The sequence below is a fragment of the Penicillium hordei genome (assembly GCF_028827395.1).
Source record: "Penicillium hordei strain IBT 12815 chromosome Unknown utg000006l_segment0_segment0, whole genome shotgun sequence".
In the NCBI taxonomy this organism is placed as follows: Eukaryota; Fungi; Ascomycota; class Eurotiomycetes; order Eurotiales; family Aspergillaceae; genus Penicillium; species Penicillium hordei.
In genome coordinates, this window is record NW_026623147.1 from 1,419,984 (window position 1) to 1,437,751 (window position 17,768).

General features: G+C 49.5%; 10 protein-coding genes across 10 annotated transcripts; 3 read left to right on the forward strand and 7 right to left on the reverse strand.

The window, feature by feature from the left end:
- Positions 1-70: 70 nt before the first annotated feature.
- On the reverse strand, positions 71-691 carry N7537_011227 (uncharacterized protein; the record flags this gene model as incomplete). The annotated part of the gene is made up of 2 exons (XM_056902281.1): positions 71-282; positions 352-691. The coding sequence occupies 2 exons, from the start codon at positions 689-691 to the stop codon at positions 71-73; spliced, it is 552 nt and encodes a 183-aa protein (XP_056747568.1).
- Positions 692-974: 283 nt separating this feature from the next.
- Positions 975-2,964, reverse strand: N7537_011228 (uncharacterized protein; the record flags this gene model as incomplete). Its single annotated transcript, XM_056902282.1, has 2 exons — positions 975-2,024; positions 2,098-2,964. 2 exons carry the CDS (start codon positions 2,962-2,964, stop codon positions 975-977), a joined length of 1,917 nt encoding a protein of 638 aa, XP_056747569.1.
- Positions 2,965-3,527: 563 nt separating this feature from the next.
- N7537_011229 (uncharacterized protein) lies at positions 3,528-4,662 on the reverse strand (the record flags this gene model as incomplete). Its single annotated transcript, XM_056902283.1, has 2 exons — positions 3,528-4,061; positions 4,117-4,662. 2 exons carry the CDS (start codon positions 4,660-4,662, stop codon positions 3,528-3,530), a joined length of 1,080 nt encoding a protein of 359 aa, XP_056747570.1.
- Positions 4,663-5,831: 1,169 nt separating this feature from the next.
- Positions 5,832-5,957, reverse strand: N7537_011230 (uncharacterized protein; the record flags this gene model as incomplete). Its single annotated transcript, XM_056902284.1, has 1 exon — positions 5,832-5,957. The coding sequence occupies one exon, from the start codon at positions 5,955-5,957 to the stop codon at positions 5,832-5,834; it is 126 nt and encodes a 41-aa protein (XP_056747571.1).
- An 827-nt stretch (positions 5,958-6,784) lies between these two features.
- On the reverse strand, positions 6,785-8,350 carry N7537_011231 (putative nucleoside hydrolase; the record flags this gene model as incomplete). Its single annotated transcript, XM_056902285.1, has 6 exons — positions 6,785-7,414; positions 7,481-7,780; positions 7,856-7,890; positions 7,942-8,111; positions 8,162-8,265; positions 8,318-8,350. The coding sequence occupies 6 exons, from the start codon at positions 8,348-8,350 to the stop codon at positions 6,785-6,787; spliced, it is 1,272 nt and encodes a 423-aa protein (XP_056747572.1).
- Positions 8,351-8,731: 381 nt separating this feature from the next.
- Positions 8,732-9,730, reverse strand: N7537_011232 (alpha/beta hydrolase; the record flags this gene model as incomplete). The annotated part of the gene is made up of 1 exon (XM_056902286.1): positions 8,732-9,730. One exon carries the CDS (start codon positions 9,728-9,730, stop codon positions 8,732-8,734), a length of 999 nt encoding a protein of 332 aa, XP_056747573.1.
- Positions 9,731-11,139: 1,409 nt separating this feature from the next.
- Positions 11,140-11,672, forward strand: N7537_011233 (uncharacterized protein; the record flags this gene model as incomplete). The annotated part of the gene is made up of 2 exons (XM_056902287.1): positions 11,140-11,452; positions 11,620-11,672. 2 exons carry the CDS (start codon positions 11,140-11,142, stop codon positions 11,670-11,672), a joined length of 366 nt encoding a protein of 121 aa, XP_056747574.1.
- Positions 11,673-11,674: 2 nt separating this feature from the next.
- Positions 11,675-12,832, forward strand: N7537_011234 (uncharacterized protein; the record flags this gene model as incomplete). The annotated part of the gene is made up of 1 exon (XM_056902288.1): positions 11,675-12,832. The coding sequence occupies one exon, from the start codon at positions 11,675-11,677 to the stop codon at positions 12,830-12,832; it is 1,158 nt and encodes a 385-aa protein (XP_056747575.1).
- Positions 12,833-13,468: 636 nt separating this feature from the next.
- Positions 13,469-14,716, forward strand: N7537_011235 (protein ERV29; the record flags this gene model as incomplete). Its single annotated transcript, XM_056902289.1, has 5 exons — positions 13,469-13,635; positions 13,759-13,871; positions 13,978-14,471; positions 14,525-14,589; positions 14,644-14,716. The coding sequence occupies 5 exons, from the start codon at positions 13,469-13,471 to the stop codon at positions 14,714-14,716; spliced, it is 912 nt and encodes a 303-aa protein (XP_056747576.1).
- A 1,671-nt stretch (positions 14,717-16,387) lies between these two features.
- On the reverse strand, positions 16,388-17,488 carry N7537_011236 (uncharacterized protein; the record flags this gene model as incomplete). Its single annotated transcript, XM_056902290.1, has 1 exon — positions 16,388-17,488. One exon carries the CDS (start codon positions 17,486-17,488, stop codon positions 16,388-16,390), a length of 1,101 nt encoding a protein of 366 aa, XP_056747577.1.
- Between the last annotated feature and the right edge of the window lie 280 nt (positions 17,489-17,768).

Sequence of the window (17,768 nt, forward strand, 5' to 3'; positions counted from 1 at the left end):
TCAAACCTCAGAGAAAATGACACATCCTAGATCCTACCCCAAACTCCAGAATCAAACTCACTTAATTTCGTTAGAACTCGCTCCGACGGGTTTCCTTGCGGGGACGGTCATCCGGGTCTGCAGCCTTATGCCAACCAACCTGACACATGCTCCCGGTCAAACCCATTCCACAGCAAGGATAGAAAAACCCCTCTGGCCAAGCCAGGCGATATTCATCACTGTCGACATCATATCCAGCGGCAATCTCAGCCTTGAAATACTCCTCGTCGACCACGTCAGGCTCTTTTCATAGATTAGTTACATTTCCATCTGTGTCGTGTATTGACAAAGGTGCTTTGGGAATATACGTACCAAGATGGTATTTGCAGCTTGTCTCCGAATTTTCAGTGACCTCGAATTCCTCCAGACAGTAGATGCAGTTTTCGAAACGGGATGTCATCGGGACACTGGTCATGGACTCTTCCTTGACAGGCAGGGCAAAAGTAACGGGAGCAATGGGAGAAACCGGGGCAACTGGCCCAGCTTTCACATCATTTTTCACTACCAGTAGCCACTTCGAAGCGATTTTGCGGCCTTCTGGGCTGTGCTTGACAATGTCCTGCAGGATACCCTCCAAGCGGTGGATAGATTGGTTTTTAATTGCTTCCAGTAGGAGTGGCAGGTTATCTAATTCCTCGTCAGGTACAGGCATGTTGGCGGTTGCTTGAATGATGTGCAAGTAATGCAGGGGAAATGAGGGTGAGGTTGTATGTTCAGCATGTTTATGTGTTTGCGGTCTACGATACGTCGCGTCGCGTGCTGGGGCTATAGAACAGACATAATTAAGCGATGGAGCGGTGGAGAGAGCGGTAAACATGATGCCAAAGTGGCAATCATATGTTTTTGAGATACCGCTTTGCAGCAGTACGAAAGAAACTGAACCCGTAACTAGTTAACTAATTATACAAAAGCAAGCGCCTTAGCAAAAAGGCTCGTCAATTCAAGAGAGAAAGACTATGAGCCAGGAAATTCCAATCTGAAAAATCGGCAAAGTTCGGATCGCAATTATCGATATCGAAGCCTACCTCAGGCCGACAATCCCCAGTCCCAGTCCCATCAACACGAAGAGGACAATTATCGTCAACAATTTGCTGAGTCCGTTCAGCAGAATCATGTGCCTGGCGAATGCACCGCGCCTTATCCCGCAACTGCACAATCATCGGCCACTTGGGCCCGGGATCTGGCCAAGAGGGGTCATCAGTCAGATCGAACAGCATATCGATAGCGCGCCAAACTCGGTCGACATGTGGACCGGTGGGATAAACACACAGAACCCAGAGAATGTAGGTGATGAGGTGGTATTGGGTGAAAGTCATCATCAGCCAACGGAAGCCGCGGAGTAATTCGTTGTTGTGCATCTCGAGGCCAATCTCCACGCCATCGCAAGCTTTCGCTAGCATCTCTTGGACAATATGATGGTTTAACGAGCAGGCCGCTGATCCCTGTGACTGTAGCTGTTTCTGTCGAACGCACACTTCGGTCTTTATGAGAAGTAGTTTTCCGAGCAGGAAGCCAAAGCGCTGGACCGGGATGTCTGGGTCGCAGTGTCGCAGGTATTTATCCTCTATCGAGCCTTTAAACTCGGCAATGAGTCGCTCTGGATCGGCTGCCCCCACTATGCTTCGAAGTAGAGCAGGCCTCCCCCGGTTTATTTCGATTACGATTAGAGAGAATGTCATCTCGGTCCATCGGTTCTGCGATACGGCTGGGGCGGTGTTCGTCTCTGATAAGCTTTGGTCATCGATATTCAGCGGGAGTTCGGTGTCGCCGTAGTCGCTTTCCGGGACGCTAAGCCCATGGTCTTCTGCTACTCGACTATCGGCCGATTGGATATGCCCCCATGTTCGTCGGCGTAGCTCGCATTCCAATTGTGGAAGTTTGAAGTTTTTTCCATCTCGTTGGAAGCCAATTGACTGTGCGGCTCGAATAGTTACGCCGTGTAAAGTCCAGCCAGACCGGCCGGGATTGCTAAATCGAAAGCATGTCTAGAAACCAAATATATGTTAGTGATACAAAGCAAAGGAAGGGCTAAGGACAGTTAACGAAACACTCTCTCACCTGATATATTACCATCGCTTGCAGCGAAATAAGAGTTGGAGCATCCAAAAACTCGGACTGATACAAAGACAATTCCATCCCCTGTTGATATCGGCGCAGGTCGGCATGCCGATCTTCATTCTGAGTATCATCCGAAAGCAACGTTGTTGTAGCGGCAAAACAAATAGCAAAGACCAAAGCACGTAGATCAGCACGCACACTCTCGGGTCGGTTAATGGTAGCAAAGATGTGCGATTGCGCAGTTGGAACGTGAATGACCTTTACCATGGGCTCCACACGGCTGAGAAACGTCTGCCAGAGAAAAACCCCCTCCCAGCGACTTGGAAACAGCTCCTGGGCGTCAATCTGAGCCGAGAGCGGGTTTTTGAAGAGGCCATCTGCCCTCAATGCCGGTAGTCGGCGCGGACTAGTTGCATCAATCGGTGATCCAATTGCGGACTTTAGTTCCTGTTCTTTCTCCAGTACCCGCGAGAGGAAAGGCTCATTGATATACCGGCCGTCTTTGTCAAGGAACCCAAGATAGGCGTGACGGTCCGCTGTAGCTGGGTGGTTTGATGGTGGCTTGTAGTCGGATCGGCCATTCGGCATCGATGATGTTGTGCCTGGGCCGTGGTTTTGACTGTTCAAGCTAGTCGTTCGTTCGTTGACCATCGTCGTGATGAACTGTTCAAGCTGCTCTAACCGTGCCGCAACATCGGCTGTGCTCTTCTTCGGAGGTTGGCGCTTGATTCGGCTCGGACCTGGATACTGGCAGGCCACCTTCTGTCGCATGCATTTGCTGCATGGTGTGCCCTTGTCGCACTTGATCTTGTGCTCGTGGCAGCGTAGGCATGAGCGCTCTACATTATACCGGCGTTGGTGATTCATGGTCCTATCTTGGCACAGCTACAGGGAAGCCAGCGCAAATTGAAAGAGCTTTTGGTAACAAGATTGAGGAGAATTTCTTTGGATCCTCAGCTTCTGCAATATGTTAGCGATCGAGTCACGAACTATCGGACTCTAAATGACGGAAGTTCGGTGTTCGGTCATTCGCGAATTGCCGATGGCCCGATATTTGTGGGGGCGAAACCGTAATTGGCAATTGGGAATTATTCATCTGGAAATTATCCATCAGAACTCCTGTCTTAATCAAATAATTAAATAATTTATGTTGTGAACAAAATAGCCCCCAGATCCTTATGATCAATCTTATCCACTTTCTGTTCACATGTCATCTTGAGTTGAAGTATCTCGCCTTCATAGGTTGGGCAAGTAACAAAACACACGCATCAATACGTGTAAACATTGGTCCACCGAGTACAATCCTGAAAACGATGCTAAGTATAGATAACGCTAATAAAATAGCCTCTGCGCCATTTCCAGAAGCATTAGACACCAATGTCCCAAAGGAAAAAGAAAAAAAAAAAAAAGAAAAAAACCAAGTGGTGAGATCATGAAATAAGAAGGTCGCGGACACTCATGCCCTTCCTCCTTTGAATCTCAGAAGGCACAGCTGAGGTATCTTCCACAGACTGTGCCAGTGTCGTGCTTCCAGGAAAGTTCTCACTGATCGAATCAGCAGTCCCTCTCCGATCCTGAGTCAACATGAGCAAGGCAGCTGAAGCCTCGTGATCAACTCCCTGGAACTCAGCCATCTTTTCGCTGGATGCCCAGATTGGGCCCAGTGCCGGACTAGGAAGGATAGATGAAGCATCCTGTGGGATATGGGCTGAGGGAACTTGGGTGCGTGGAGAGAAAGACGGGGATGTATCAGGAAATTCTGTGGGAGCAGCGTAGAGCTCCGGTGATGCAGAGGTGGAATACGAATAAGTAGAATAACATTCCCTTTCCATTTGCATGGGCTCACCTGCCTCTGGGATGAACTCGGGAGATGTTGGTGAGGGTGGTGCAGCAGGGGTTTGCATTCCTCCAGTCTTCATGTCACGGATGCATTTCTCTAGGTAATTGACATAGTCAATGCTGGCCTTGTCAGGATAGTTAGTATATTGTAGATTCCCAAAAGAGATGTGACTGGTGTACCTGAAGAATGGCCAGCTTATGCATTTCCTGCCCGGTGCATGCCGGGATCATATCCTTCAACGTTCCGAACTCCTCGTTCATCTTGGACCGTCGTCGACGCTCAATTAGACTGTGTGCGGTTTTGCGGGCGATCTTGCGTCCTGCGGCACTAGTGGCACTTGGCTGTTTTCTTTTAGAGTTCGATGTGGGGTTTGGCATTGCGTCTTCTGAACTCTGTGAACCCTTGCCATTTTCCCTTGTCTTGGGGTTTTTGGAAGGTGACTTTGGTTTCATCTGGATGATCTTGCGAGTTCTAGTTGGTGGCGGAGGCAAATCAAAGTCCTCGAGTGGGCGTTTGATAGATGTACCCGACCGCGCGGTTTGACTTGTACGGCGGCCAGAGAGTTCTGGGGATGTCGGGGATGCTGGGATGTAGGAAGGGTCTGATCGGGAAGACCTCCGACTGCCAGTGCTCAATGCGGCGGGAGGTAATGTGAAGGCATCCCCGTCGGGTTTGTCTTTGATGGTGAAGCCACCCGACATTGCTGGGGTTGGAAGGCGTGACATTGTTAAAAAAGGAGAGGGGGAAGTTGCGAATAGTAGAGTTGTACAGCAAGGGGTTGCAGACTATATAACCGTGAACGTCGTCCAGGGCTTCCCAGGTTATAGATAGTGTCGCGTGCTTCCAAACGTTGTGCCCACGAGCTACAATAGACGACGCTGATTGGTCAAAGCGGAGGCTCGTGCCTCAGGGAACAACGGGCATTTGCTGGAGTATCAAGTGGGGCGTGGAGAGCTTATCTGTAGGTACTAAGTACTTAATTTACAGTGAGATAATGGGCTTATCCCATTGTACTTGGTACCCATTACATCAATTGAGGTAGCCCAGCACGTGCATCAATTGGAGGACAGTCTTGCTCTCGATAATTACACGGACTCACCTGGGCACATTTATGCTTCGAGAGCATGTGCCTTTTTTTGCGACAGTACACCTTTATATCTTTCCTATTGGCTACGAAAGTCCTATATTTATTTCAAGCCACGGTTACAACTTGAGAGTCTTCCTTTAGAGCATTCATCTCCTACTCCCTACTCCGTGCACTCCTCGGGTACCCGCTTCCTCTCGACTCATCCACATATGGCACGTGCTTCCTCTCTGGGGACGCCGCGCTTTGTCGTCGTCAAATTGTGGAACCACATTGAGCTCGGATTCGAATGTTTCAACGTTTAGAGGCATAACCCCGACATTTTATTTTTAGTGTTTTGGCCTGCATATACGAGTAAATTTGGTGACGCTTATGGCTAAATAATTTTAAAGACAAGAGAAAATGCAATGAAGACCCACAATTCACTTTTATGTATAAAAAAAAAACAATCCTTCATTCATATCACATGGTCCATAACACTTAACGATCTCTTTTGCCCAAATAATTTCCGTATCCAATTCTATTTACTTGTAGAAATTCTCGGGGTGGCACTTTTCCGTACATTGCAAGTGAATTGACCAGCTAGAAACAGTATGTTAACCCAATTCACGAAGAAAGAAAAGAAAGAAAGAAAAACAATGTCCAAAGACAAGACAGGAAACTCACCAAAACTTATCATCGTCCAGTACAGCAACCGAGCAAGTCTGAGACTGCAACGAGCATAGCTCATGACAGCGGTTGGCATTGCGATTCATGTGAGATGATCCCGTCCAAAGGGGAGGTTTGCCCCGTGTACCCGTTGTAGTAGCATTATGCATTGGCAGGGACACGGATAAAGATGCGGGCACCGTGGTACGCCCCGGAGAGACGAGGCATTGCAGCGGCGGTGCTGGTCAGGTTAGCCATGCAGACAGTGAATAGGGTTGTAAGCTGCATGTTGTAAAGTGCGGAGAATTATATGAAGAATAAGAACAAATTCAGGAAGGCGGATGGTCCCTGGGAATTGATTTGATGCTGAGATTCAAGGTAAAATCAGTTGCTATAAAGTATCATCACTAGCCCGACCCGTCTTATAATGAAACGGCTTGGCGGTTTCAATGATCTGGGGGTTGGCTGTCAACCCCTGAGCTGCCTGGGGAAAGCCTCCTGGATTGTGCATCGATGCATATTGCCGAGTTTGATAGGAATATAACAGTAAGTGCCACGGTCGATCCCAAAGTTATGAACATTCCATATTCCTGTGCGCTCTGGAGAACCCCACCTCACCTCACAATTTGATAATTGACTTCATGTGTTAACCAAGGTCGAATCATCTGGTGTTCTAGCCATTTGGCTGTTCTGAATCTGGTGGTGGATTGCACTACTCGCAGGTGGGGACGTCACTCCTTGGAAAGATAATTCTAATTACCTCATAACACACTCATATGGAAAGAACGTGAGACGACACACCCGCTGAATCCTACATATATATGTACCTGGGTACATAGGTATGCGAATGACATTAACTAGCCCATGCACTGGGATGTCGGCTCCAAAATTTCTAAAGTACACCCAGATCTTTCACCAAGTCGCTATCTACTTCATTAACCCATAACCCGCAAGCATTTACGTACCCATATATAGGTCGGCTATGGCAAATAAGGTTCGAGATTGCCTGGGGAATATTCTCGGTCTAAAAGAGAAAGCATATTTCAATATCTATAGAAATCAACAGCTATATGCGTCTATACCCACCAAATGTGTTCCCCTTTATCTGACGGATATCACTTGAATAGTCTCTCAATGATGACATTGCCAAAGTTCTCCTCCCCAGGCGACCCATCCATCCGCCAAATGCGATTTCCAGCACGGCCGCTCAGCCAGAGACCATGGTCATTAGAGCTCTCCTCCTCACCTTCAATGCGGTGACGGTTGCGGCGGTCGACAACGCACATACCCCGAGTCCATTGGCCCAGGGTGTCGATTCGGATATCCTCGGGCGAGTTCGCCGAGTAAACCCACTTTGGGTCATCTGATGTCAAAGCATACCAGACGCACACAGGGTCGTGCAGACTCAGCATGGCATCATCACCAACATGTCCAGGGTGCAGGCGCTCCAAGGTCCTGAAGGTGTGCCCCATAAAGGCATCCACCCACTCTGCGAGCGGGGAGCCAGCAGCCAGAAGAGGTGTGATGGCCTCCCGGAACTGCCCGCGTGATAGATTGTGGCGGAGAGTGATATCCAGCGGGAAAAGACGCAGAGTCAACTGCCGGCTGAGATTTTTAGGGTACGGTGGGAGTTTGTCGCTCTTTGTGGGTGGGACTGTTGTTTGCGGGTTGGGCGAAGTGAGTGCGAAAATACGCGCGGCTGCCACTGCGTCTGCGTAGGCGTTGAACTCGCCCATTGGTGTCACCTATTAACAAAATCAGTCAATCTGTCTCGATATTTCGATATTTGTTATGGAAAAGGCTTGGCTCACATTTCCTGGCTCGTTGATAGCACCACCCATGACGACCACCTCTTTTACGCGGAGGAATGTCTCTGGGTCTTCTGCTGCAGCCAATGCCAGATTAGTGAGCGGGCCCACTGCTACCAGAGTCACTGAATCTGGCTCATTATCACGAAGCGCGCGGAGAATCTCCTTATATGCCGGAAGCTTGGATGGAGTGAATGCGTGGCCGTCGGAACCTGAGCAATCTTCAACAGGCTTGATTCCCTCACCCTCCATCTCTTTAGCGAAGAGGTGCACCCATGCCTTATTAGCGGTAAGATGTGGGTGCTATTTAGAGTTCAGTATGTATTACTTGTTTCTAGGCTGGAGCAAAAGCCTGATTTCATATGGGGCTTCACATACCGTTGCGTGAATACCACCAAGTCCGTCGATTCCATCTGCGGGTATATCAGTCAACGGCATCTATAGTATGGTAGAGAAATACATACGGAAGTAATCGGCAAGCATTTTCTGGTCTTCAAGGGGGTCCTCTGCACCGACAGCTAATATAGGACGGGAAGCTTTCAAGCTCCCAAAGCCCTCAGGCCGGCCGTTCTCACGACGCCACTGCATCTCCCGCTCGAGGATGTGGAACATTGACACTGCATTGCGGAGACAGCTAGATATGTGGTCAGACAACGTAATTTTCCAGATAAAAGGATCTCTTACTTCTCCACCTCGATGTTACCGAATGTCAATGAGATGAGGAGAACCTCTACCTCCTCTGGGGTGGCGGACAGAGCCAGCAAAAGAGCGAGGACATCGTCAATGCCCTGTGCTATGGTCAATACCGAAGATATATCAATGGAATTTGAAGGACCATACAGGATCAGTGTCAATAATAATTTTCTTTCCCATGGTGAATGCTGTTAACCTTCAAATGTTGGTAATGACAGAAGTGGGAGCTTATCAACGTTATCAGCTGCGGGGGTTTCGTCTGGCTATTTACCCCTCGTAGGCAACTCATATAACACCTTCAAGGGTTATATTAGAGAGTCCACTGTTATTAAAATAATATTCAAGCTGTATTCCGATTCTAAGCGACGGGGATCATGATATATATACAGACTGAAGAAAAACATATTAATCCAGGCTTAGGACTGCAATCCCGGTGACCGACGGCCCCCGGACTGCCAACCCAACCCTCTGTTATCAATCCGAGCCTCACTGTGCCCAACCAGATGAGAGATTCAACCTCGGGAGATCTCTCTAGAGGCACTTTTGGAGGGATGAAGGTGATCAGGCACTTGGGAGGGTTACTGGAACATGCACTTTGAGCCAGTTATCCATAACCAATGTTGCAGGATAGCTGGGATCGCCAAGCCGTAGTAGCATTTGCATGTGGCCCTCGAAACTTTCGCCCTCGAACACGTGGAAAGCAACATCAGTACCTGCAGCTTCTAGTGCCACGGATAGCTCGACAGCCTGGCGGATGTCGCCTTGCCTGTGGACTTGAAGGAGCAGAAAAGCGCCTGCGTTCGGCGCGCGGGCATGGTAAGTAGGTGACATATCTTTCAGCCGTTTCGGATCAGTGCCGAGCCCTCTGATTGTGCTCCCCGCTACCGGCCCCGGACTATCAGTGATCTCCGCCAATGCGTTGTAATTTGAGCCGTCGAGAGAGATAACCGCCCGCACGATATGGATACCAACTCCTGCCTTCTCGAAGTATCTTTCGTCAGTCCCCAGTAGTGTGACAACGTGTGCACCAGAACTGTGTCCCATCAAAATGATTCGTTGGGAGTCAAAGTCTAGTGTTGCCGCATTTCTGACCAGGTAAGCCAACGAGTCGGCCACCTCCTGCACCTGCTCTTCCACCGTCACAGATGGGATGAGTGTGTAGTTGACAGTGGCGAAGGCATAGCCTTGGCCAGTCAAATGAGTAACTTTGGCCGATCCAATCGAGTCCAAATAGGTCCCTGATCGCCAACTGCCCCCGTGGACAAAGAGGACGATCGGAGCATTGGGGAGGTTGGGTTTCCAATAGCGGAGATGCTGAGCGTCCCCGCTTCCATATGTCATGTCCACGCCTCCGGTTGGCTGGTCAGTGTTCATTGCTAAAAGGAGCTCCTCTGCCCTAGTCCCCGTGATATCATCTGCCGTTCTTTGAAAGATTCTCAGGCCAGTGATCTCTTTCCCTCGAGCTGCTATAGCAATGGGAGTAAGGTCAGATGGGATTGGCGACTCAATCTCGGCATCTTTGGCCGATGCACTAGGTGTGAGCTCTGTGTTTTGATGCATGGTTACCGTTTATGTCGCCTCTAGGGAACTTTATTGTGACTTCGGCAATGGTTTTGAAAGGCACAGCAAGGGAGTGGGAAGTCAAGATTTTAGAAGTCAAGATTTTAGAAGTCAAGATAAAACGTTCCAAGTATTTTACGAAGATCTATTGGGTGGGGAACCCTGTTACCCTGCGAGCGCGGCCCCGAGGGAGCCTGGGATCTTGAGGCAAATGTATGCAATTTCGAATCTAGATGTCGTTCGAATATGCCCCGCTTGATATATTCCTGCGATATTGCTCGCTGTTTCTGATTTATCGGCAACCCTTCCTTTCAGTGTTGGCACAACTCCATACCAGTCGAGAGGCTTTGGGAATGACTTTCAATGGATCAGAGGTGGACATGTTCACTTCTTTAATTCAATTTCATACATATGTATACTCTTAGCTTTTACCTTCATAGATTTTTGTATTTGCATAACTCAGCCTATATAATTAGATTATTTCGAATATATTTATTACAACAATCAAAACCAATAGAAGGGCTATTAGCAGAAGTCACAATGGCTCCAGGGCTTCATGGACCTTAGTAGTCAGTCGGTCAGAGGAATCGTATGCCCCTGGCCAGTCTTGGAAAAATAACGGAACACGAGGCAAAAGGGAACAAAGAAGAATATAAGGAGTACGGAATAACCAATAGGACACAAAGGAGTAAGGAACTAGTCCGGTGTCGAAGACTTAGTCTGATTGCATTTTAAGGAGTGCATGACCAGCGAACCAATCCCAGCCTTTCTTTCAAGGTGCCGCTGCATAATGCAGGTCTTAGACTCGTTGACCAGGATTCGACAGGCTTCACGGGCATCAAATGCATGACTTGAGCCACCAATTGGACCGGGCGGGTTGTCTGTTATTAGTATCTCCTTTCCTCGTGGCGAGCGTGAGGGCTACTGTAAGGGGTAAAAGAACATTTGATGAGAGATTGCCGGATCGGCAATCCCCAAGCTTCCCGGCTCCCGGAAAAATCGATTAATCAATATCAAAGAAATGCTCAGGAGGTCTACCCAGAACGCGCTAGTAAGATATAAATCGGTTTAGAACGTAGAAAGCGGAGAGAAGACAGGCGGAGACGTGGCCTGTTCGCCCAGTGAAAGTCATGTCATCTCTTGGAGCTATGAGTTAACTAGCCTGAATATTAGTTACATTGTTACATTACACATGTAGTACACATCCATTTGTAGGGTAGAGCACTGTTCCCCAGGTACTACATTTGAATATATGATGACAGCTTGCAGTACGGCAATGCTCAAATCTCCATACTCCGTATGAACATCACATTCTTCAGTCCCTGAACACCAATGTACGGTACAGTAGAAAACCAAGTCGACACTGAGATGATATATGAAGTCTACAATGTTTTAAGACATAAAATAAAATGAAAAGACGCCAAGTAGACAAGGGACAGAATATGTGCAATTCCAAAGCCAAGAGCTTGGTAACTTACCATTACGGTCACGGTACGAGTGGATCTGCCACGGTTGCCCTTTCCTCTACTCCTCGCCTTTCCTCCTTTCCCATCCTCAACTCTCTTCAACTTCTTCTCTTGTTTATCCTACCTTCCTCTTGCGCCATTGCGCTATTCCTATCACTCCTATCCGCGGCTTCGTCACCCCGCGCATCCTCTCCGCACTCCGGTCAATTGACCGACGTGGAGTCTCGTCTTGACCTTCCCTTCGGGCAAAGCTTCTGTAGCTGAGAGCGCAATTGTCTCGGCTTTCGGTGCGCGTCAATTTCAAAGTGCGCGTGCGCAATTGTCCTACCCTATCATCCCGCAACTTTGATCCTACCTCCCCTCTCAATCAACACCCATCCTCCGCCTACATAGGTTTCAATCGGACAGTAAGTTCCATGCTAGCAACCATCATGACAACGTTGATGGTACTGACTTATGAGTGCACAGCTCTATGACCATGAATCCCTACATTAGCTGGGCAATCTTGCTCGTCGTGGCAGGTGGCCTCGGCTGGTACTACACCAATGGCACCACCCCCAAGGCCAACGTGATTCGAGCTGCCGTGGAGAAAACCGAGGCCACTGTAGCACCCAAGAAGTCAAAGCGCAAGTCTAAGCCTGCTCCCGAGCCGGTTGCCGCCAAGAAATCCGAGGTGCAGACCGTCGTCTCGCCCCCCACCACCGAGGACGAGAAGCCAGATGAAGAAATCGATCGCAAGGAGATGGCCCGCCGTATGGCCGGCCTCAAGACCAACGCCCCTGCTCAGCCCGCTCCCGCCAAGCCCGCTCCCACCAAGAGTCAGAAGAAGAACAAGAAGAAGGCTGCCCAGCTCGAGACCAGCGACACCCGTGCTTCTTCGACCACTGGCGCTGAGGCTGATGACGATCTTTCTCCCGCCGCGTCCCCCGCGGTGAACGCCACTGTCCCCTCGGCCGGATATGTTTCCGACATGCTGGAGGCTCCCGCCCCTGGTGCATCTGTGCTCCGCGTTACTGGCAATGTTGAGAACCAGCCTAAGAAGCAGAAGGTCCAGACTTTCAAAGAGGTGGAGACCAAGAAGCAGCGCCAGCAGCGTCTCAAGAACGAGGCCCGCAAGCAGCAGGTTCAAGAGGCTGAGGTGGAGCGCAAGAAGCTGCTTGAGAAGCAGTTGCACACTGCTCGCGAGTCTGAGCGCCGCGAGGCTGCCCGATCAACCGCACCCGCTGCCAACGCTTGGCAGACCAAGGAGAATACTGCGCCGGTGAAGACCAATGTGGTCAATGGCGGATCCCGCCCTGCTCCCGCCTCTCACGGTCTCCTGGACACATTCGAGTCCCCTGCTGCCCCTACCCCTACTAAGTGGGCTCAGAACCTTCCCTCGGAAGAGGAGCAGATGCGCCTCTTGGGAGCTGCCAACGGCGATGACGAATGGACCACCGTTTCCAAGAAGCAGCCTAAGAAGAAGGGTGGCAAGTCTGACGAGAGTGTCAGCGAGACCAGTGCCTCGGAGAACCAGTCTACTCCTGTCGCTCCTGCCCCCATTGAGCCTCGTGTGACCGTGACCCCAACCTACCTCCCCGATATCTTGCGCTCGCGTGAGAAGGGCCACCCACTGGACTCTGATTGGGCCGCTTGAGCATTTTCCTCTGCCATGAAGTCTTTCTCCCATATTCTCTCTTCATCTTGAAATGTATTTATTACCCTTTTTCGTTTTCGTTTTGTTTTTGTTTTTTGTTTTTTTGGCGTTCTGGAGGTGTCACATCATTCGAGCACTCTCCCTCCCCTCAACAATCGGGGCCTGGGAGATTGCCACAACGCATTAGGAGCGGAATTGGTAGATTCCCCTTGCGAGTTGTGCAAGGAGGAAGAACTGCACTGCAGAAACAAAAGCAGAATTGCGGGAATGGATCTGACGCTGTGTTTGTGCAAGTTTCTTTTTTTTTTCTTTGTTAGTCTACCTGGCAAAATCTGTATTGCAATGAAATCATAACCAATGCTTGATCGAAAACAAAATAAAGGACAATAATGTTGAGCTTTTCTAATAATATTAGTATATAGATCATCATAGAGAGTCTTGTGTCGTCACTATTCCAAAAACGGTTTAGCGGCCAGTTCCGGTTATCGTGGCCTGAAGGTGCTTTGTATACAACTCCTTGGTATTTGCTCCTGTTTTAGACTTCTTCCTCCCCAACCTGTGAGAACTCAACTCCAAGTCCTTCTTCTTCTCTTTCTTCTCTTTCTTCTCAGTCTCTTTTTGTTTCATTCTTCCGCCATGGCCCAAATCCGTGGCACTGCGGGCTACAACCTCGGCCACCAAAACCCATTTGGCGGGCCAGGTAGCGCAGATGCCACCAGCGACCCAAGTCCGCTGGACGCAATTCGCGAGCAGACAAGCAAGATTGAGGACTGGCTGGACACCTTGGCCGATCCAGTGAAGCCGTATGTTTCAAATTCACTCTTTGTTTTTGGTCTTTTTCTACCCGTGTGGTGGGCCGAGTTGCGAGAGAGCTCGAAACAAGGGATTCGAGGCTTGCACTGACAACCTGTTCTTTCGCTCTCTAGCTACCTTCCCGCCGTCGGCCGATTCCTGATCGTAGTGACCTTCATCGAAGACTCGCTGCGCATCCTCACACAATGGAACGATCAGCTCCTCTACCTCCGTGACTTCCGCAAGAGTAAGATAATGCCCTTGCTCCTGGACCCTGACACGCGCGACCTAGGGTTCAGGGTCCCACATTACCTCTATCATTGTCTAACGCGCTTTTTGCGTGCTCGCTTTAGTTCCCTGGGGAATCACACACACCTTCCTTATCGTTAATGTCATTGCTATGGCCGTTTGTTCGACTCTAGTCATCGCCCGCAAACGCACTGAGTTCGCCGTCGCGGGATTGCTCGGCGTCGTCATTACACAGGGTCTTGGATACGGTCTCATCTTCGACTTGAACTTCTTCCTTCGCAATCTGAGTGTTGTGGGTGGTTTGCTTATGGTCCTGTCCGATTCCTGGGTGCGCAAGAAGTTCGTCCCCGCCGGTCTACCCCAGCTTGATGAGAAGGACCGCAAGATGTACGTCCAGTTCGCTGGTCGTGTGTTGTTGATCTTCCTCTTTGTTGGATTCGTTTTCTCCGGCGAGTGGAGCTTCTGGCGCATTTTGGTCAGCTTGTTCGGTCTTGTCGCTTGCGTCATGGTCATTGTTGGCTTCAAGGCCAAGTGGAGCGCTATCATTCTTGTGGTCCTGCTGAGTCTGTTCAACGTGTTTGTGAACAACTTCTGGACGGTACGTTTTCTAGGCAATTGGTTGTATGTTTGGTTACTGATCATTCCGTCTAGCTGCATGCCCACCACCCCCAGAAGGACTTCGCCAAGTACGACTTCTTCCAAATCTTGTCGATTGTGTACGTTCCTTCTCCCCAACAGTCAAATATGCACGACGCTAATAAATTCTACAGTGGTGGTTTGGTTCTACTCGTCAACATGGGCCCCGGCCAATTGAGCATGGACGAGAAGAAGAAGGTCTACTAGAGCAGAAGGAGATCGAAAGGTGATTCTCCTTCTCTTTATATATCTCCCGGCATCTGCATTCACCTAGCAAACACAACGAAGAGGGAAAGAAATCAACAAAGGACAGCCTAGCTGGTGCTCTGCGGGCTCTGAGCATTTGAATACGGCCCCCCTTAGACCCTTGGCTGGTTTACAGAGGCTATGCGTGGCCGGGTTGGGCGTCGTTTGCATTTGGGATAATTTTGAAACGCCGAGATCCGACGATCTACTCTCACTGGCGTCTTTGTTTTTGAGCTGTTCTACTTGGAACTTTTTCGTGTCTTTGGATCTTGTTTATCGAGATCAAAAACACATGTTCTCTGCATACGAAGGTTTTGATGTGCATTTGAATTGCATCTATCACGAAGGCAAGTTGAATCGAAAATTTAACACTGAGTGCGACGCATATCTGCATGATCATTGGCCTCGGCCATACAATAATCGTAGCGTACAATGGCTATGTCTAATGAGACGGCACCTAGAAGGACTGAGCCCAGCTCGAACCCCTTAATATATCCTTCTTTTGCCCCATTGTTAAAACCCCCCACATCGATCTTCCCTGTGGAATATTACTCGCTGAAGAACTATTGACTAGTATACCATGCGCCCTTTTATATACTGCTGGGTGGGAGATCTATGATTCATTAAAGATATATTGCGTGCATTAAGTTTTATAATATAGACAAACGGTCAACGTTCGAATATACTCCGAGAACATCAATCAATCAATCAAAGTTCAATTAACCTGTTGCAGTCTAACTAGTTGTGCAGTGCACCCTCCACCTTCCAACCCCCACATCACACACACACACTCTCTCTTCTGTACCCTCCCCTGTCTCAGTTTCAATTGATGGCGACGTTGCCCTGGCCAGTTGATTGACATGTTCGTCGACTCTGGCTGAGTTCTCGTTTCACAGCATCATTTGTCGTTATTGGCTAATACCCATCGTCTTCCACACATATACTCCGAGAACATCATCGCCCAGATCTAGATGAAAGACATCAACTACCGGGATGACTTGTCTAAGGACACTAAGTTGGAAAATGCATTGGAATATATTCTGCATTATATAATTTATGTAGCCTGATTCAATGTCTAAAAAGAGAAAAAACATCCATTGGCCGAACGCTATGTACTGGTAACCCAAACAGAGGGAGTGATTATGGTACAAGAGATAATATATAGTATTGAAGGAAAGACGAAGAATAGAAAAGAGAAAACTGCAGGGCCACAAAGTGCCGAGGGAAACAAACAAGAGAAAAGAAAAGGATTGTGAAATGATAGGAAGGAGCGCCGTCATGGTAAACTCGCATGTTCTCTTGTCGTTGTGAAGAAGCGACAGAGGAATCGTTTTCAGGATATAAGGTGTTTCGCTTTTATGCACCGGACCAGCCAGGTACCTTCCTATGTGATGCGAGGTCCCGACAGCGAGAGGGTGTTTCCTTTGAGAGATCAGGTATCACTCGGCAAACGTGGAAAAGGGGGGTCTCAGAGAACCCCGAGGAAGTAAAACGCAAAAAAAAGCAAATGCTGAATGGTCTTGATGCTTCAAACGCCGTATAGCAGAAACCCGGGAAAGCTGAATGGAAGGAAGATAGGGGGATTTGAAGGATTCGAGGACGAGTGTCGTGGATTTTGTGTTCGAAAGGCTTTTAGATGTCCATGCTCCAACGCCATGGGCGGATGGGCTGTAATTGACCCAGGCCAATCTCATCGCGGTTGTCGTCGTTGATCTCTAGGTGTAGCATGTGGACCTTCTTGCTGTCCCGGTGCATCGTGGATAGAGTCTTCGAGATTTGTGGGCGGTAGAACTTATCACTGTCATCTGTGGCTTTGGATTGAGGACGTGATGCAGGAGTGTCGGGGTATTTCCATTCAAGACTCGGATCATCCGAGTTGGCGGTGGAAAACATGGAGTCAGTGCGAGAGTGTGATTCTGGGACTGGACTATCCGAGTCGATACGGAGTCGAGTCAGCGATGGCCGACTAGGTCGATGGTTCTGAGTGGTGTCATCGATAGCGCCGTCACTAGTCTCCTCGCTGATTCTTCCAGTGTCATTCTCCCTAGCCACGCTCTTAGGGGCTCGGGAGGCGGTGCCAAATCCCGGGAAGTTAAGATTATCGCTGGTGGGCGAAATAACGGAACTGACGTCTGCTTTACCGGCCATCACTCGGGCACTTGGTGGCGGCTGGAGCATCCATCTGGTTTCGGCACGGCTACACGGTCCACTAACAATGGGCGGGTGGAGGTCGTTCACAGGCGGCACGCGGGGGATGTAATACTTGGATGTTTCATTCGGGTCTGCACGACCACGTCCAGAGAATCCAATGGACGATCCGCGAACTTCTTGTTGTCCCCAAAGAGGCTCATCTTCCCGTTGGTACCGCATCGACTTCCACTTCTCGCCGAGTGGATGCATCAGGCCACCACTCTTGTCTTTCTTCAGTTGCGAGCTCTGGTCGGTATTCCAACTGTCCGTTCTTTGAACATTGCGGTGACCACCCCGACGGGCTGGGGGGCCAGGACCCAGGGAGATTTCCTCTCGCCAACCTACATTGGTGCTGAAAGGGGTTGGCTGTGCGAATGGACGGGGTTGGTCGGTGACGACTTCGTTGTTGCGTCGCTCCTTCTCCTTTTCTCGCTGGACCCGGGAAGCATCCTTTCTACGTTTCCGACGATCGAGATTTTCGGCGCAGGGGGTGCAAGTGACATAGTAGAAGACCGCGGACTGGGCGCCCCGATAGAGCCACATGGCTGGCGCGGGGGGGGGGAGTGGGGAATATCGGTTTATTGGGACTGGCTTCTGGCTAAGAGTTGTAAACTGTCGGTTCACGACGGGCTATTTGCCCGGGAAAACTGTTGGAATTGACCCAGTATTCGTTCGTTGTGTTGTAGCGATACTATCGGACACATGAAGGGCTGAGCAGATAAAGGGGGAGGGGAACTGCGGAAAGGGGGATAAAAGAGGTAAATGTAGGAATTGGAGATCGCCCAGCGATCTGTAGGGCTAAGAGAGGGTAAAAAATAGTTGG